The sequence below is a fragment of the Neolamprologus multifasciatus genome, chromosome 2 (genome assembly GCF_963576455.1).
Source record: "Neolamprologus multifasciatus chromosome 2, fNeoMul1.2, whole genome shotgun sequence".
Classification (NCBI taxonomy): domain Eukaryota; kingdom Metazoa; phylum Chordata; class Actinopteri; order Cichliformes; family Cichlidae; genus Neolamprologus; species Neolamprologus multifasciatus.
Genome location: NC_140440.1, coordinates 29,459,685 through 29,480,774, shown reverse-complemented (window position 1 = coordinate 29,480,774; position 21,090 = coordinate 29,459,685). Strand labels below are relative to the sequence as shown.

The window sequence follows — 21,090 nt, the reverse complement described above, 5'->3', positions numbered from 1 at the left end:
GGTCAACTCAAATATTTGCAGTTAATATGACTTAAAGTTTCAAGTTTACAAATTCAAAGGAATAAGTTCACAGAACTTATAAAAAATAAGTACACAATCACAACATTTTTATGTTAACAAAACTCAAATGTTTATTAGTTTGTGTTGTCATTATTTTAAGTACACGTTAGTCAAATATGTTGATTACTTGATACTTAAAAACATGTGACCCAAAACTTAAAATTTTTGAGGCAATTGATTGCCTCAATTACACTGAGTATCGGTAACTTAATATGCAAAAGTCATAAACATCTGCCATTGAACAGTATCTTGCCTGCTCCCTTTTAGCACATTATGTTGAAATTAAATACATTTTTTTTTTTAAAAATTTAATTAAAAATAATTAACAAAAACATTTATAAATTAAAATAAGTAGACCAAAAATTGTTTAGTCAGGAAAACTGTCAGAGTAATAAAAAATAATGCCAAATAATAATAAATAATATCAAAATGTGCTTTTGGCTCTCTGGCTAATATCTGAATAAGGCAACAGGGCAGCAATTTGAGTGAATTACAATGCTATTTGTTTTACATTAACCAGTATCAAACAGTGAAATTTAGGTCATCTTGCGCAGCCCACAATGTTTTAGAAATAGTATTACGAAAAACATTAAAACATACAAATACAAAACATTAGTGTTGCTTTGCATTATGTTAATGAGAACAAAGGCACGTTGTATAGTTTGGACCTATTGGCTGAACACCTGTAGAGTAATGCAATAATGTTTTGAGGCATTATTTAGATAAAAGGAGAGAACTTTGAACTAGCCTTTTATAATGCTTCACCCTGCATCCTTCTTTCAGATGAGTTCCTACATAACCAAGTCATTCTTGAGGGTCTGTAACCTGGGTGACAGTTTACCACTTTCTAGACCAAGTAAAATCTTTTGAGTAAATTCAAAGTGTTGGTCAGGGCTTTGAGGTAGCTGAGGTGAAGTGCATAGATCAGTCCAAACATTACCAGGAAGGCTTCACCAAATCTGGGGAGGCTGACCACGGCATCACTTTCAATGACGACAGAGATTTTCACAGGTTGGTAGTGAACTGGACTTGTTGTGTCATGGTCACTGATGACAGTGAAGAGGGCCACTTCAACACCATCAAGCTCCAACTCATCAGATTCGTCCTGAATGAATGAAAAAGAGATACTAATCACAATCTAACCCAAGAAATACAACAGACGACATATAATTTCTCATTTTACCAACTCCCGTTGAGATCCAATACCTCTTTTACAAGGGAGACCTGTGTCTCACTGTAAGAGGTGAAAAACAGAAGATCCATGTTCTGCACACATAAATCAGCTAATTCACCAGAGAATCAAGTGGTGTGAGATAGACTGAAACTAAGCTAAAGGAAATACACAGGAAAATGTTTTACTAAACATCTTAGCACTTTCAACAAAACACCAATTCAGTTCATTCGTAGTGAGGAGACAGAAAAGACCATACATGGAAACCGTATGGGTAGACTAAATCAAGGTAAGTCCAAACAGTACATCAAAATACATGTTTGTACTTTGATGCACTGTTTATATACACAGTAGTATCTGTTAGATACTTAAGGACACTCACAGTGCAGGTTCTGAAAAATCCAGAGACATCCTCACGCAGATAGACAGGAAGGGCATGGAGAACGGTAGTGCGCTTTTGTGGATATCATGAATTTCCTATTGCCAGATAAAAACAGAATTGTATATACTGGTGAGTTTACTCAACAACAACAACAACAGTCAAATCAGAACACATGTCCACAAATAACCTGTTCACATCTTTAATACAGTCAGACAAATAGCAAACACAAAGTGGACTAATAGCAAAATTCAAAAAGCTCATTTAAATCATTGAACCTGTCCAATGTTCCACTGGTTCAACCTATGAAATGTGTAACAATCTATTATTACCTGTTCATCATGAATTCTTAGAATTTCAGCCAGGGCATCTGCTGTCTTCCCAGTTTTTGATGCCTTCTGTCTGAATAAGGTCATCAGTCGAGGAAGATGGCGGTCAAGTTCAGCGTAGAATGTATTGGGCAGGTTCTGATTTGTAATGAAACTCTGAATACAACTACAGCAGAAGGACAATACAGTTCAATTTGAAGAATCTCGCACACCTTTATAAAGCAGCAAAAAGCTGCCACATGAGTAAGAATTACAATTTTCATTTTAAAGAGCTGATCCATATTACCTCAGACTCCATTTTTAGAGCAGGCCAGAGGTCCAAGAGCTCCTTCACTGGTGGGCAGGACATCACTATGGTTTGTCTGCGCAGGGGAAATGTGGTCTCCATCACCTTTCTAATGAGGGGCAGGTTCTTCTCAGCCTTCTTGACTTCTTCAACAATTGCTTGCCTCAACTGGTCAAGGCTTGATCACATCCCCAGTTCTCTTCCTTGACTCTGTCTTAATTCTTGAAGCTGGAACAGAGAGATCCAAAGGCATAAACTGATGAACAATTAAAAAGCATCCAAACGGTGACAAATTATAAATACTTCCATTTATAATTTTTCCCTGTTAATGATTTTTTCATTTAATCCCCAAAGTGTGAATGCATCTCTAGTCAAGATACTAAAGCCATCGAGCAAATATTACAATACTGAAGACAAGCAGCAGCACTTGAACTTTAACGGCATGGTTAAATCAACAACAACGCCATTTCTACAAACTAAAGCCTTACTGATGAGAGGTTCCCCCAAACATATGTTATTTGAAATTATTTAATGTGCATACACAGTTAATGTCAAAAATGTCAGGCTCCTCATCACTGCTTCTCTCTCCAAACGATTCTGGTTGTTTTGATTGATAGGTTTGTTTTTTAGGACCTTAGTGATCCAAGAGTGCCAATTGGTTGGCAGAAGTTGATTGACAAGTGATTCCACTAATTAGGCAAAGTGAGAGGAGACGATGCGTGTGCAGTGCTCTTTCATTGGCCCTCTAACTCTGGCTTGTGAACAATGTGGCTCGTCAGAGCAGGTGTATTAGAAGGATGATTTTCCCGATCATTCTACTGCGTAAAGTGACTGATATATATGTAAAAAAACACCTATCGAGACCGTCGCTCAAACGCCTAATACACCTGCACCACTTATTCGCACATATAGTTTAAAATATAGTGGCTTGAAAGCACTCTCACTGCAGACAGGTATCTCTGCTGTGTAACTGCAGGGACAACGGGCTTGTTTGGACCCAACTATTCTGAGTCATGAGAGGGGGTTTCAAAATTTAGAGAGATTAAAACACTTTGTTTCATACTAGGCCACCGGGCGCCACCTCTAGAACAAGTAGTATCTAACTTTTTAAACAGCCTGCGACCCTCATTACAACAACTTAATGCTAGCTCTGCAAGCACAAAGTTTCCTTCGGGGAGAGCAGCAAAGCACATAAAAAACACCGACCGGACATTTCTGCTATTCTTTTCGACACGCACCCAAAATACAACTAAATATTTGTATTTTAACAATAAACTAATATCAACATTGAAAACTTACTGTAAGTCCAGTGATGCTAGTTGCTGCCGTTAGGTCCAACTTTCTCCAGTCGTCCGTGTTGACTCTTTGGTGCTGTTTCCCGCCCATATACCTTTACTACTTCTGTGTTTCGTATTTTTTTCCAAATAGCGGTAAACGATCAGTGTATAATGCTCATTAGCGCCGCCTTCCGCTTCGGAGGGTGAATCAGAGATTAACTCGGAATAAAAATTGATTCCTGCAGCTGCTCAACACGGAAAAAATTAAAAAATATATATAGGATACATTGATAAGACAATGAATATTAAAATAAATACATTTTGTCTTCCACTAATGCATTTAAGACTATTTGATTTTACTTATTTGGTGAAACACTTTGAGATTTTATTGTATTTTAGCATGTGCTACATAAATTAACTTTATTATTAAATCCTACCTACTTGAAACAACAAAACTAACAGAACTTTACCATTCTTATATGTCCTAACTTAACTGTGTTACGTTGTGCTTAAGTTATGATTTTAAGTGATGCTTACTTAATATAGAAATAGTTCAATTCAATCAAAAATTATTCGTTTCATTTACTCAAAAAGAAGAACATGTTACACGAACTTGACATATTTAAGTTAACAGAACTTTTTAAAGACTTTGAGTATACACTACTTAATCTATTTAATTACTTTGAACATTCGGGTTTACAGTGTACGCACGCACAATTAATTCTGAACCAAGCCAGTTATTCATTAAATGACTGTTCAGTACAGAAGTGAAGCCCAATAATCATGATTTCACAGTCACAAATGAACAAAAGATTTTGTCCTTCATTTCTGTCAAACAAAGCTGTATGAAACGTTGCCTAGCAACCGGGTTGCCTAGCGACCGGGTTGCCTGGCAACCGCCTAGCAACCAGGTTGCCTAGCAACCGCCTAGCAACCGGGTTGCCTAGCAATCGGGTTGCCTAGCAACGGAGGCTAGACGTCCCATTTCACAAGCCTCTCACTTCCGGCCTTAGTGGTCTTTGAGTACGCAGCACTTGTGGACCGTTAAGGCTGCGTACTTTAAGGCTGCAGACCCTGAATTGGGATACAGCCAACATGTCTTGAAGTTCTCCAGAAGCCTGATAATGAACTAATCATTTGTTTCAGGTGTGTTGACCTTGGGTGATATTTAAAACTTGCAGGACACCGGCCCTCGAGGTCTGGAGTTCGACACTCCTGCTCTAGTGTATACTCCTCTCTGTGGTTTAGATATTATTTTATTACTATTATTTGTTGTTTAAGGCTGTAGAGATTGGATTTTATTGTTCCCTAATTGTTGTTGTTTTTTGTTTGTTTTTTCGTTTTGTTTTTTCTTCACCAGGGGGAATCTTGTCTTCACATACTTTTAAGTGAGTTTCAAGGGGTTCTGCCTAATTATTAATCTTTTCTAGTTAACATTTAGAGCTGGAAATGTTAGATTAAAAAAAAAATTTAAAAAACAAAAAGGAGATTTTAAGGACTGCAAACAGCATCAAAATTAAAACAGGGAGATGAAGATACAGCCACAAAGTGACACAAGCTAAAGGGGGAAAAAAAGCAGAACAAACAACCATCTGAAAATGACAAGTTGAAGGCTGCAATAACGCCACTACATGGTCTACTGGATTAAATGGTTCATAGTTTTAAATAAAAGAAGGAAGGCTGAATGATCTGGTCAAAGCATGGTTGAGACGTACAAACAAGCAAGATGTGCAGAAGACATAACAAGGACATCTGCTGGACAAGTGGGACTAATGCAAGATTAAAAAGAAATTCAGCTGTGACTGATGTCTTAATACTGATTATCTTCTGTATGGACGACCATGTCCATCATTGTAAAACACAATAAATTAGAGAGATTAGAAGGCTGAATAATCCTTTAATGTTTGGTTAGATTCTGTATATGCTGCACAAATTATGTCTCTAAAAACAGGATAACATGTGTTGGACTTTTGGGACTCTGTTAGAGAGTCTTCCCTCACACACACATAAACACAGAGATAATTCAGACAAGAGTACTGTTAACCTTACAGTTATTATAGATGAAGCTCTGGACAAATATTAAAATCAAAGAAATCATCAGAAGCTGCAATGATGGTAAATGCAATGGTAAAAGTTAATAACTAGCAAGAAATCAACAATCACAATCATTTATTTTTTTGTTACAGAATCTGACTTTTAATGCTTCAAATTATGAACTCCAGTCAGTGCTATATGTCTAGAAATAAAGATTTTTAATGCATTGTAATGTAATGTATTGTACAGTCCAAGTACATATACTGAGTAAGTGACCTGGAAACCTGGAAGGTGACTCTAACGCTTGATAGGAGGAGCAACATGTGAAACAACAGCCCCTAAATGGTTGCTTACAATGTCTTCTTGAAATATACTTGTGTAATTGTGTCTTAAATTATCTGTGTCTTTAAAACAGATAAACCTATGCTTTTATATTAACATTTTTTAGACGACTAAAAAGGAACAATAACTAAAAGGTGTTTCTCGTAGTCCTGTCAGTCTATAGTCTGTGATAAATGTCTTATAAAAATAATTTATGTGCCACAGCTGTGACTGTCAAAAATTATCTTAAATAAATACAATGAACTTTGCAAATTCTTCTTTAAGCTGACTGTCCACAGATACGCTATCAAACCTGAGATCAATATGCCAGATCTGCAAGTTTTTTTAAGTGAAGTGAAAAAGTGGGTAACTGAGGAAACTCAGTTTTGCAAAACACCCCAAAAACATGTTTTCAAGAAAATTATAAAAGGAAACTTGAGTCTATTTAAACCTGTTTAGAGCAGATGATTTACTTTATTTTTTACAAACATATAAACTTCATAGAAGAAGTAAGGTAACTTATATTTGAGCAATCATTTCTTTGCTGTCACACGCCTCTCCCCTACTCTGGCTCTAGCCCCTTGCTGCCAGAGCGAAGGTAGCTTAGACGCAGCGGAGCGGAGGTGTAAGTGCCTGGCTTAAAACAGGACATGTTAACTGCATTTAACCTTCAGTTGCTCTTTATATATTTAGGTAGGAGTCAGACCATGTTTCCTTTTAGCTGAGAAACATTACACCCAGGTAACCTGCAGTGTTGAAAACGTGTTTTCCGATGATGTTTGCTACCCTACAATCCGTCCTGCTCTGTAGTAAAATCAGCAACATTTGACCGTCCTGTTGCTCCCATTGAAATTTATGCAGCCTATTTAAAATCTAAAACTTAAAATTGTCCGTAGCCTACTGTTGTTGCCACTGTCCTGTTTGAAATGGAATGAGAGAAGTTGGTTATTTTGTCATATGTGCATGTGCCGATATTAAACCCAGGAACAACATTCAGGTAAAAGTGTAAGAACAAATGTTCCGTCAATAAAGGATAATGTTGGATCAGTATTTCAATATTTATATCTTTTATTAGATGTTCATGTGGTTTGGTTATTTGCCTTTTGGTTGAAAGTAAACTGTAAGAGGACTTTTTTTTATTAGTGATCTTAATAATATATTTTTTTCATATTAATGTAATTTTTTCATCTAATTGAATACAATCTATTTGTGTATGATTGTCAGTCCAAAGAGGGAGAGAGGAGGAAAGAGGGGAACGTGAGGAGAAAGTACAAGGTCAGGAAGAACCAGGTAAGAAAACAGACAGGGAATAGTGACAGGCACAACAGAAACTGTTAAAATGCTTGAGATAGTTCACCAAAACTGATTTGCCAACCTCAAGGTGAGGCAACATAGGTTAAAATAAAAGAAAAAAAAATCTGCAGAGCCATAGTAGTATCTGCAGTAAAGATCTTTTCATACATTGTGTACATTGTACCATAGTGTCACAATACGGCTGTGTGCAGGCAAGAGTAGGACCCAAACGCAAACTCGCAGAGACAAAAAGTAAACTCAGCTTTATTGCTGGCGTGGAGTGGGACACGAAAAACAATACAAAACTAAACCAGGAAAACTAAAGCACAGGGCGCCAGAGGGAAAAATCACACAGCTATGAGGGAGGACGCAACACTGACAAAGAGAAACATAGGGCTTAAATACACTGAGGGATAACGAGGGGGAATGAGCCACAGGAGGAGAGCACAGCTGGGAGTAATTAGGCAGGACGAGACAAGGGAAGCAAAACTAGAAACATTAACATAGGACAGACTGTGAAAGTAAAACAGGAAACACACTGACGGAACTCAAGACATGTAAACTTAACAGACTGGGGAGACAGAACATAGGGACCTGAAACATGGAACAGAAAGGCACAGTAGACACAACATGAACATAACAACGCCACAGGGGAAGAGTAAAAAAAAGATGCAGGAACACAGGACCTCTTTCAAAATAAAATGGGAAACATAATGAAACGCAAACATGACAACATAAGAAACACAGACATGAAGCACATGAAGGACAAGGGAGACTTAACAGGGGTTGGACACACAAGGGCAATCTAATAAACAAATGAACTTAGATAACCTAATGAACAAAATAAACTCAAACTTAAAACGCTGGGTCAAAAGACCCAGAATCATGACACATAGGCAAAGTTGCCTCCATTTTTATAATTTTTTATCAATATTTTCTAGATTTGTACATTTCAAGGACTCTATTTTTGGAGTGTATTTTTATATATCTGTATTGTATTATACATACACATTAAAAGTGAATCTCTGTCCAAGAAATGCGCTCAGTTTACTTCTTACTCATTTAGCAAGATGGCGGCGCGCTCGGGTGCAGCGGCTCTTAGCTCTCCAGTTTGGTCCTTGTTTTTACTTTTACTGTGTATATTTTTGAATGTTTGCAACGCCGCCATCTCTTACAGTCGCCAGAACCTAATTGACCTAGGTTTCAAATATAGTTTGTCTGTCTCTGGTGACTATCAACGAACACACAACATCCTGGGGGAGATAGCGAGACCGCCAGGGTCACCGTGGATGGTCTGCCCGCCCAGCAAGCGTAGGAGGCGACGAAGGGAGAGAAAGCAAAAGAGAGGATGCCGGTCGGGCCCAGATGCTAGGCTACGTAAACAACCATACCGGCCAGCACTTCCGAGCCTCTTCCTATCGAACGCCAGATCCATCACCCACAAATTGGACGAACTGGAGCTACAGATAGCCACCACGAGCTTTGCACGTAACTGCAGCATTATTCTTATCACGGAGTCGTGGCTTCACCCGCTGATTCCCGACGCTGCAGTTGAGTTAGCAGGCCGCACGCTACACCGGCATGACAGAAACAGCAACTCAGGTAAAGCAGAGGAGGGGGGCTATGTGTTTATGTGCATAACGAATGGTGTTGTAATAGCAGGATCATTTACACACACTGTTCTCCTGACTTGGAGGTTCTGGCAGTGTCGTGCAGACCTTTTTATATCCCGAGGGAGTTTATAGTAGTTATTGTGATAGCTGTTTATATACCGCCGGATGCTAACGTGGGCACGGCTCTCAGCCTCTTGCTCAACACCATAAATAAACAACAGCTTGCCCACCCCGATGGGGTTTTTATTGTCGCCGGCGACTTCAACAAAGCGTGCCTAAAGACTGTGCTTCCCAAATTTGTCCAGTTTGTGGACTTTGCTACGAGAGGAGAAAACACTTTGGACCATGTCTATTCAAACATCAGGCACGCCTTCAGAGCGACACCCCTCCCCCATCTGGCTGGATCTGACCACCTCTGCATGTCCCTCACCCCCACCTACACCTCCCTGCTGAGAAAAACAAAGCCCCAGACAAAGATAATAAAAACCTGGCCTGAAGGAGCCCTCTCTCAACTACAGGACTGCTTCTCAACAACTGTATGGGATTTATTCTCCAGCCTCAACCTACAGGAGTACACGGACACTGTACTCTCGTACATCAGGAACTGTGTTGACAATGTCACCGTCAACAAAAGGGTCAGGGTGTTTCCAAATCAAAAACCCTGGATGAATAGCGAAGTGCAATCCCTCCTAAAAAGCCGTAACACTGCCTTCAAGTCAGGGGACAGGGCTGCGTATAGGGCGGCCAGGGCAGACCTGAGTAGAGGCATCAAGAAAGCCAAGGCTGCCTATAGGAGGAGGATTGAAGATCACTTTGCTGCCGACAACGACCCCAGAAAAATGTGGCAGGGGATCAATCACATTACCAACTACAGAAGCAATAACCAGGCGATATCTAGGACTGATGCCTTGCTGGCTGAGGATCTAAACCGTTTCTTCGGCCGCTTTGAGACGACCAGGCCCTCAGGTGTTACACCACTTCCACCCGCCTCCAGCACCGGCACACTAACATTTGGAGAGCATCAAGTGAGGTGTGTTCTAAGGTCAGTGAATCCCAGGAAGGCGGCAGGTCCTGATGGAATACATGGAAAGGTTCTCAGAGCATGTGCTGACGAACTGACCGGAGTCTTCACTAAAATCTTCAACCTTTCCTTGTCATTAAACACCGTCCCACCCTGCCTCAAAACCTCAATCATCATCCCCATCGCTAAGAAGACGGCTGTGGACAGCCCAAATGACTACAGGCCTGTTGCACTTACGCCTGTAGTGATGAAGTGCTTTGAGAGACTGGTCTGTCAGCACATCAGGGCCGGTCTGCCTTCCACTCTGGACCCCCACCAATTTGCCTACAGGACAAATCGATCCACCGAGGACGCCATCACCATAGCGCTCCACACTGCGCTGAGTCACCTGGAGCACCGAGGAAACTATGTGAGAATGCTCTTCCTGGACTTCAGCTCAGCATTCAATCACATCATCCCGGAGATCCTGGTCCAGAAACTGTCTCACCTGGGACTCTCCACCTCCATCTGTCTCTGGATCAAAGACTTCCTGACAAATAGACCACAGTCTGTCAGACTCGGCCCCCACCTGTCCAGCACCATCACACTCAGTACCGGGTCTCCACAAGGATGTGTTCTGAGTCCCCTCTTGTTTACGCTCTACACATCCGACTGCTCCCCTACCCATCTCTCAAACACCATCATAAAGTTCGCGGATGACACCACAGTGGTTGGACTCATCTCAAGGGGGGATGAGTCGGACTACAGAGATGAGGTTAACAGACTGACTGAGTGGTGTTCAGTTAATAACCTCCAACTGAACACCACGAAAACTAAAAAACTTATTTTGGACTTCAGGAAGGGCAGAGCAGACCCGGCCCCACTCTACATTCACGGGAACTGTGTGGAGAGGGTACACTCCATGAGGTTTCTGGGCGTGCAGATCTCTGATGATCTCTCCTGGACTGCAAATACCACGGCGGTGGTAAAAAAGGCCCAGCAGCGTCTCCATTTTTTGAGAGTGCTCAGGAGGAACAACCTGGAGGAGAGGCTGCTGGTGACATTCTATAGAGCCACCATAGAGAGCATCCTAACGTACGGCATAACAACATGGTATGCAGGGTGCTCAGTTGCAGACAGGAAAGGACTGCAGAGGGTCATCAACACAGCCCAGAAGATCACTGGCTGCTCTCTGCCCAGTCTGGAGGCCATTGCAAACTCCCGATACCTCAGCAGAGCTGGCAACATCATTAAGGACTACTCTCACCCCAGTAATCAACTGTTTGAACTATTACCGTCAGGCCGACGGTACAGGTCACATAAAACCAGGACAAACAGATTCAGGGATAGCTTCTTTCCCAGAGCTATCACCGTAGTAAATGAGCACAAAACAATTAAACCTGCTTAACTGTACTTGCCATTGTCACTATATTATGCTGCTATTCATACTATCATTACATTATGCTGCTATTCATACTATCATTACATTATGCTGCTATCCTGTATATATTGTACTTATTATTGTCTGAATACTATGGTTGTTTTATTGTACTTTTTATATTTTACATTTATATTTATTTTGCATTTTGCACCAAGGGAGTGGCACTCCAATTTCGTTGTACTTTGTACAATGACAATAAAGGCTATTCTATTCTATTCTATTCTATTACTCACTATGATCATCATTCATCATAAATGCACCAAGGAGACAGTCAGAGGGAACTAGGGACAACTGGAGACATTTAAGGATGCAGGGACTGACAGAGACAGGGAAGAAGTCTCATCGTGACGAGTAAAGCCATCTTGCCTGGCTGGGCAGCTCTCTGGGTGCTCAGCCCCCCCAAAGCTCTGATCCTAGAATCGCCCCTGGTACAACACATTATGGAGTATGCTTCTGCTGTGAGGTCCCGCCTCCATGTACTTCAGTTAATCGCCGGAGGGGTATATTTATAAATAATATTATATTAGGGAAATTTTCCTATACATATTTTTGACCTGGGGGTAGAATTGATTGTGAACTGGAAAGGGAAAATGAGATGATGAGATAGCCTTTATTTGTCAGTTGCAGGTCTTTTGTTCACAGCCGAGATGACAGACCTTGCCGACTGTACATACAATACACAAACATCCCATTGGGGAGACAGGTCAGGCCTATGCTTGAAAATGCTTATGAACTTGCAAATTACAACATGATGCATTTAAGGTAACCCTTTTAAACCTTTATTTAAGAAGAAAATTTGTTCCACTGTGCGATGGCCGAACCTGTTTCTTTTCATGGAGATAATTTCTCCTGCCTTAAGGAAAATCCCCTCACATGGAACAGAAGAGCCTGGAGTGCAGAAAAACTGGTAGAGATGCAGTTATACAGTCTACCTGGGCCTCACAAACTATCAGCTAAAGAGGATAAATAAATTAAATTGCTGCACATTTTGCAGACTAACAGTTTAAGATTATTTAAAAAATAAAAAATATTTTTTTATAACATTAAATGTAAAGAGTCAAATGGGAGTCTTTCTAAAGTTATTTAATTATATTTATATTTTAAAAAGCAGGTTTTTGACATTATAAGTTTTTCCCATTTTCAGATAAATTAAACACGCACAATACAAAGGCAAACAACAAGAACACAAAGCTGGAAAACCTACCCGATTGACCAAAATCAACTCAAAATACTCCCACATGACAGAAACTCTTCTATTCCTCGCTCGCTCCAAATCTCTCAGTATAAATATCAGTGGTTTGCTATCTGTCACCATCAAAACACTCCACAAATCCCGCAAATGATTCACTTCCTTATAAACCAGTGAATCAGACACCAAAGCAGTTAGGTTCTAAATGAAGCTTCGGACGTCACTGATCACGTGACTCTGGCCAAACGAATCAAGCTTCGACACAGTGCTTCTGAAGCAGTGTGTTGATTTTTTTTGACACACGCACAATTAATTCTGAACCAAGCCAGTTATTCATTAAATGACTGTTCAGTACAGAAGTGAAGCCCAATAATCATGATTTCACAGTCACAAATGAACAAAAGATTTTGTCCTTCATTCCTGTCAAACAAAGCTGTATGAAACGTTGCCTGGCAACCGCCTAGCCTAGCAACCGCCTAGCAACCAGGTTGCCTAGCAACCGCCTAGCAACCAGGTTGCCTAGCAACCGCATAGCAACCGGGTTGCCTAGCAACTGCATAGCAACGGGGTTGCCTAGCAATCGGGTTGCCTAGCAACGGAGGCTAGACGTCCCATTTCACAAGCCTCTCACTTCCGGCCTTAGTGGTCTTTGAGTAATTAAATAGATTAAGTAGTGTATACTCAAAGTCTTTAAAAAGTTCTGTTAACTTAAATATGTCAAGTTCGTGTAACATGTTCTTCTTTTTGAGTAAATGAAACTAATAATTTTTGATTGAATTGAACTATTTCTATATTAAGTAAGCATCACGTAAAATCATAACTTAAGCACAACGTAACACAGTTAAGTTAGGACATATAAGAATGGTAAAGTTCTGTTATTTTTGTTGTTTCAAGTAGGTAGGATTTAATAATAAACTTAATTTATGTAGCACATGCTAAAATACAATAAAATCTCAAAGTGTTTCACCAAATAAGTAAAATTAAATAGTCTTAAATGCATTAGTGGAAGACAAAATGTATTTATTTTAATAATAATTGTCTTATCAATGTATCCTATATATATTTTTTTTAATTTTTTCCGTAAGTGTTGAGCAGCTGCAGGAATCAATTTTTATTCCGAGTTAATCTCTGATTCACCCTCCGAAGCGGAAGGTGGCGCTAATGAGCATTATACACTGATCGTTTACCGCTATTTGGAAAAAAATACGAAACACAGAAGTAGTAAAGGTATATGGGCGGGAAACAGCACCAAAGAGGCAACATGGACGACTGGAGAAAGTTGGACCTAACGGCAGCAACTAGCATCACTGGACTTACAGTAAGTTTTCAATGTTGATATTAGTTTATTGTTAAAATACGAATATTTAGTTGTATTTTGGGTGCGTGTCAAAAAGAATAGCAGAAATGTCCGGTCGGTGTTTTTTATGTGCTTTGCTGCTCTCCCCGAAGGAAACTTTGCGCTTGCAGAGCTAGCATTAAGTTGTTGTAATGAGGGTCGCAGGCTGTTTAAAAGTTAGATACTACTTGTTCTAGAGGTGGCGCCCGGTGGCCTAGTATGAAACAAAGTGTTTTAATCTCTCTAAATTTTTAAACCCCCTCTCATGACTCAGAATAGTTGGGTCCAAACAAGCCTGTTGTCCCTGCAGTTACACAGCGGAGATACCTGTCTGCAGTGAGAGTGCTTTCAAGCCACTATATTTTAAACTATATGTGCGAATAAGTGGTGCAGGTGTATTAGGTCGTTGAGCGACGGTCTCGATAGGTGTTTTTTTACATATATATCAGTCACTTTACGCAGTAGAATGATCGGGAAACTCATCCTTCTAATACACCTGCTCTGACGAGCCACATTGTTCACAAGCCAGAGTTAGAGGGCCAATGAAAGAGCACTGCACACGCATCGTCTCCTCTCACTTTGCCTAATTAGTGGAATCACTTGTCAATCAACTTCTGCCAACCAATTGGCACTCTTGGATCACTAAGGTCCTAAAAATCAAACCTGTCAATCAAAACAACCAGAATCGTTCGGAGAGAGAAGCAGTGATGAGGAGCCTGAAATTTTTGACATTAACTGTGTATGCACATTAAATAATTTCAAATAACATATGTTTGGGGGAACCTCTCATCAGTAAGGCTTTAGTTTGTAGAAATGGCGTTGTTGTTAATTTAACCATGCCGTTAAAGTTCAAGTGCTGCTGCTTGTCTTCAGTATTGTAATATTTGCTCGATGGCTTTAGTATCTTGACTAGAGATGCATTCACACTTTGGGGATTAAATGAAAAGATCATTAACAGGGAAAAATTATAAATGTATAATTATAATAAGTATTTATAATTTGTCACCGTTTGGATGCTTTTTAATTGTTCATCAGTTTATGCCTTTGGATCTCTCTGTTCCAGCTTCAAGAATTAAGACCAAGTCAAGGAAGAGAACTGGGGATGTGATAAAGATACCAGGTAATTCATTTTGTTTGTGAATTCTTCTACCAATCACCGCTCTCGCTCTCTCTCGAGTTGTCTTAAAAACCCCTAAAAAACCAAACTTTCCCCAAGGAAAGGATCCTTCAAGCCTTGACCAGTTGAGGCAAGCAATTGTTGAAGAAGTCAAGAAGGCTGAGAAGAACCTGCCCCTCATTAGAAAGGTGATGGAGACCACATTTCCCCTGCGCAGACAAACCATAGTGATGTCCTGTCCGCCACTGAAGGAGCTCTTGGACCTCTGGCCTGCTCTAAAATGGAGTCTGAGGTAATATGGATCAGCTCTCTTTAAAATGAAAATTGTAATTCTTACTCATGTGGCAGCTTTTTGCTGCTTTATAAAGGTGTGCGAGATTCTTCAAATTGAACTGTATTGTCCTTCTGCTGTAGTTGTATTCAGAGTTTCATTACAAATCAGAACCTGCCCAATACATTCTACGCTGGACTTGACCGCCATCTTCCTCGACTGATGACCTTATTCAGACAGAATGCATCAAAAACTGGGAAGACAGCAGATGCCCTGGCTGAAATTCTAAGAATTCACGATGAACAGGTATAATAGATTGTTACACATTTCATAGGTTGAACCAGTGGAACATTGGACAGGTTCAATGATTTAAATGAGCTTTTTGAATTTTGCTATTAGTCCACTTTGTGTTTGCTATTTGTCTGACTGTATTAAGGTGTGAACAGGTTATTTGTGGACATGTGTTCTGATTTGACTGTTGTTGTTGTTGTTGAGTAAACTCACCAGTATATACAATTCTGTTTTTATCTGGCAATAGGAAATCCATGATATCCACACCAAGCGCACTACCGTTCTCCACGCCCTTCCTGTCTATCTGCGTGAGGATGTCTCTGGATTTTTCAGAACCTGCACTGTGAGTGTCCTTAAGTATCTAACAGATACTACTGTGTATATAAACAGTGCATCAAAGTACAAACATGTATTTTGATGTACTGTTTGGACTTACCTTTGTTTAGTCTACCCATACGGTTTCCATGTATGGTCTTTTCTGTCTCCTCACTACGAATGAACTGAATTGGTGTTTTGTTGAAAGTGCTAAGATGTTTAGTAAAACATTTTCCTGTGTATTTCCTTTAGCTTAGTTTCAGTCTATCACACACCACTTGATTCTCTGGTGAATTAGCTGATTTATGTGTGCAGAACATGGATCTTCTGTTTTTCACCTCTTACAGTGAGACACAGGTCTCCCTTGTAGAAGAGGTATTGGATCTCAACGGGAGTTGGTAAAATGAGAAATTATATGTCGTTTGTTGTATTTCTTGGGTTAGATTGTCATTAGTATCTCTTTTTCATTCATTCAGGACGAATCTGATGAGTTGGAGCTTGATGGTGTTGAAGTGGCCCTCTTCACTGTCATCAGTGACCATGACACGACAAGTCCAGTTCACTACCAACCTGTGAAAATCTCTGTCGTCATTGAAAGTGATGCCGTGGTCAGTCTCCCCAGATTTGGTGAAGCCTTCCTGGTAATGTTTGGACTGATCTATGCACTTCACCTCAGCTACCTCAAAGCCCTGACCAACACTTTAGAATTTACTCAAAAGATTTTACTTGGTCTAGAAAGTGGTAAACTGTCACCCAGGTTACAGACCCTCAAGAATGACTTGGTTATGTAGGAACTCATCTGAAAGAAGGATGCAGGGTGAAGCATTATAAAAGGCTAGTTCAAAGTTCTCTCCTTTTATCTAAATAATGCCTCAAAACGTTATTGCATTACTCTACAGGTGTTCAGCCAATAGGTCCAAACTATACAACGTGCCTTTGTTCTCATTAACATAATGCAAAGCAACACTAATGTTTTGTATTTGTATGTTTTAATGTTTTCGTAATACTATTTCTAAAACATTGTGGGCTGCGCAAGATGACCTAAATTTCACTGTTTGATACTGGTTAATGTAAAACAATAACATTGTAATTCACTCAAATTGCTGCCCTGTTGCCTTATTCAGTTATTAGCCAGAGAGCCAAAAGCACATTTTGATATTATTTATTATTATTTGGCATTATTTTTTATTACTCTGACAGTTTTCCTGACTAAACAATTTTTGGTCTACTTATTTTAATTTATAAATGTTTTTGTTAATTATTTTAATTTATTTAATATTTTTTTAAAAAATGTATTTAATTTCAACATAATGTGCTAAAAGGGAGCAGGCAAGATACTGTTCAATGGCAGATGTTTATGACTTTTGCATATTAAGTTACCGATACTCAGTGTAATTGAGGCAATTGATTGCCTCAAAAATTTAAGTTTTGGGTCACATGTTTTTAAGTATCAAGTAATCAACATATTTGACTAACGTGTACTTAAAATAATGACAACACAAACTAATAAACCATTTGAGTGTTGTTAACATAAAAAATGTTGTGGTTGTGTACTTATTTTTTATACGTTCTGTGAACTTATTCCTTTGAATTTGTAAACTTGAAACTTTCAGTCATATTAACTGCAAATATTTGAGTTGACCATTCTCAAAAGATACAAGTACCATGTAATCCAAACTTTTGTGTTCTGGAAAAATTTGACTTTTGAGTTGATCAACTTTAAAAAATTGAGGTAATCGATTGCCTCAATTTTTTGAGTTCTGGTAACTTATTCGGGTTTACAGTGTACTCAAAGACCACTAAGGCTGAAGTGAGAGGCTTGTGAAATGGGACGTCTAGCCTCCATTGCTAGGCAACCCGATTGCTAGGCAACCCGGTTGCTATGCGGTTGCTAGGCAACCTGGTTGCTATGCGGTTGCTAGGCAACCTGGTTGCTATGCGGTTGCTAGGCAACCTGGTTGCTAGGCGGTCGCTAGGCAACCCGGTCGCTAGGCAACCCGGTCGCTAGCAACCCGGTCGCTAGGCAACGTTTCATACAGCTTTGTTTGACAGAAATGAAGGACAAAATCTTTTGTTCATTTGTGACTGTGAAATCATGATTATTGGGCTTCACTTCTGTACTGAACAGTCATTTAATGAATAACTGGCTTGGTTCAGAATTAATTGTGCGTGTGTCAAAAAAAATCAACACACTGCTTCAGAAGCACTGTGTCGAAGCTTGATTCGTTTGGCCAGAGTCACGTGATCAGTGACGTCCGAAGCTTCATTTAGAACCTAACTGCTTTGGTGTCTGATTCACTGGTTTATAAGGAAGTGAATCATTTGCGGGATTTGTGGAGTGTTTTGATGGTGACAGATAGCAAACCACTGATATTTATACTGAGAGATTTGGAAGCGAGCGAGGAATAGAAGAGTTTCTGTCATGTGGGAGTATTTTGAGTTTGATTTTGGTCAATCGGGTAGGTTTTCCAGCTTTGTGTTCTTGTTGTTTGCCTTTGTATTGTGCGTGTTTAATTTATCTGAAAATGGGAAAAACTTATAATGTCAAAAACCTGCTTTTTAAAATATAAATATAATTAAATAACTTTAGAAAGACTCCCATTTGACTCTTTACATTTAATGTTATAAAAAAATATTTTTTATTTTTTAAATAATCTTAAACTGTTAGTCTGCAAAATGTGCAGCAATTTAATTTATTTATCCTCTTTAGCTGATAGTTTGTGAGGCCCAGGTAGACTGTATAACTGCATCTCTACCAGTTTTTCTGCACTCCAAGGCTCTTCTGTTCCATGTGAGGGATTTTCCTTAAGGCAGGAGAAATTATCTCCATGAAAAGAAACAGGTTCGGGCATCACACAGTGGAACAAAATTTCTTCTTAAATAAAGGTTTAAAAGGGTTACCTTAAATGCATCATGTTGTAATTTGCAAGTTCATAAGCATTTTCAAGCATAGGCCTGACCTGTCTCCCCAATGGGATGTTTGTGTATTGTATGTACAGTCGGCAAGGTCTGTCATCTCGGTTGTGGGCAAAAGACCTGCAACTGACAAATAAAGGCTATCTCATCATCTCATTTTCCCTTTCCAGTTCACAATCAATTCTACCCCCAGGTCAAAAATATGTATAGGAAAATTTCCCTAATATAATATTATTTATAAATATACCCCTCCGGCGATTAACTGAAGTACATGGAGGCGGGACCCACAGCAGAAGCATACTCCATAATGTGTTGTACCAGGGGCGATTTCTAGGATCAGAGCTTGGGGGGGCTGAGCACCCAGAGAGCTGCCCAGTCAGGCATGATGGCTTTACTCGTCACGATGAGACTTCTTCCCTGTCTCTGTCAGTCCCTGCATCCTTAAATGTCTCCAGTTGTCCCTAGTTCCCTCTGACTGTCTCCTTGGTGCATTTATGATGAATGATGATCATAGTGAGTAAGAAGTAAACTGAGCGCATTTCTTGGACAGAGATTCACTTTTAATGTGTATGTATAATACAATACAGATACATAAAAATACACTCCAAAAATAGAGTCCTTGAAATGTACAAATCTAGAAAATATTGATAAAAAATTATAAAAATGGAGGCAACTTTGCCTATGTGTCATGATTCTGGGTCTTTTGACCCAGCGTTTTAAGTTTGAGTTTATTTGTTCATTAGGTTATCTAAGTTCATTTGTTTATTAGATTGCCCTTGTGTGTCCAACCCCTGTTAAGTCTCCCTTGTCCTTCATGTGCTTCATGTCTGTGTTTCTTATGTTGTCATGTTTGCGTTTCATTATGTTTCCCATTTTATTTTGAAAGAGGTCCTGTGTTCCTGCATTTTTTTTTACTCTTCCCCTGTGGCGTTGTTATGTTCATGTTGTGTCTACTGTGCCTTTCTGTTCCATGTTTCAGGTCCCTATGTTCTGTCTCCCAGTCTGTTAAGTTTACATGTCTTGAGTTCCGTCAGTGTGTTTCCTGTTTTACTTTCACAGTCTGTCCTATGTTAATGTTTCTAGTTTTGCTTCCCTTGTCTAGTCCTGCCTAATTACTCCCAGCTGTGCTCTCCTCCTGTGGCTCATTCCCCCTCGTTATCCCTCAGTGTATTTAAGCCCCATGTTTCTCTTTGTCAGTGTTGCGTCCTCCCTCATAGCTGTGTGATTTTTCCCTCTGGCGCCCTGTGCTTTAGTTTTCCTGGTTTAGTTTTGTATTGTTTTTCGTGTCCCACTCCACGCCAGCAATAAAGCTGAGTTTACTTTTTGTCTCTGCGAGTTTGCGTTTGGGTTCTACTCTTGCCTGCACACAGCCGTATTGTGACACTATGGTACAATGTACACAATGTATGAAAAGATCTTTACTGCAGATACTACTATGGCTCTGCAGATTTTTTTCTTTTATTTTAACCTATGTTGCCTCACCTTGAGGTTGGCAAATCAGTTTTGGTGAACTATCTCAAGCATTTTAACAGTTTCTGTTGTGCCTGTCACTATTCCCTGTCTGTTTTCTTACCTGGTTCTTCCTGACCTTGTACTTTCTCCTCACGTTCCCCTCTTTCCTCCTCTCTCCCTCTTTGGACTGACAATCATACACAAATAGATTGTATTCAATTAGATGAAAAAATTACATTAATATGAAAAAAATATATTATTAAGATCACTAATAAAAAAAAGTCCTCTTACAGTTTACTTTCAACCAAAAGGCAAATAACCAAACCACATGAACATCTAATAAAAGATATAAATATTGAAACACTGATCCAACATTATCCTTTATTGACAGATCATTTGTTCTTACACTTTTACCTGAATGTTGTTCCTGGGTTTAATATCGGCACATGCACATATGACAAAATAACCAACTTCTCTCATTCCATTTCAAACAGGACAGTGCAACAACAGTAGGCTACGGACAATTTTAAGTTTTAGATTTTAAATAGGCTGCATAAATTTCAATGGGAGCAACAGGACGGTCAAATGTTGCTGATTTTTACTACAGAGCAGGACGGATTGTAGGGTAGCAAACATCGTCGGAAAACACGTTTTCAACACTGGCAGGTTACCTGGGTGTAATGTTTCTCAGCTAAAAGGAAACATGGTCTGACTCCTACCTAAATATATAAAGAGCAACTGAAGGTTAAATGCAGTTAACATGTCCTGTTTTAAGCCAGGCACTTACACCTCCGCTCCGCTGCGTCTAAGCTACCTTCGCTCTGGCAGCAAGGGGCTAGAGCCAGAGTAGGGGAGAGGCGTGTGACAGCAAAGAAATGATTGCTCAAATATAAGTTACCTTACTTCTTCTATGAAGTTTATATGTTTGTAAAAAATAAAGTAAATCATCTGCTCTAAACAGGTTTAAATAGACTCAAGTTTCCTTTTATAATTTTCTTG

At 39.5% G+C, this 21,090-nt stretch overlaps 1 protein-coding gene across 1 annotated transcript; it reads left to right on the top strand.

Annotated features, from left to right (window-relative positions):
- The first annotated feature begins 15,128 nt into the window (after positions 1 to 15,128).
- On the top strand, positions 15,129 to 16,725 carry LOC146524717 (uncharacterized). Its single transcript, XM_085169783.1, has 3 exons — positions 15,129 to 15,423; positions 15,656 to 15,751; positions 16,200 to 16,725. Exons 1-3 carry the CDS (start codon positions 15,340 to 15,342, stop codon positions 16,512 to 16,514), a joined length of 495 nt encoding a protein of 164 aa, XP_085025909.1. The 5' UTR covers positions 15,129 to 15,339; the 3' UTR covers positions 16,515 to 16,725.
- Positions 16,726 to 21,090: the final 4,365 nt, after the last annotated feature.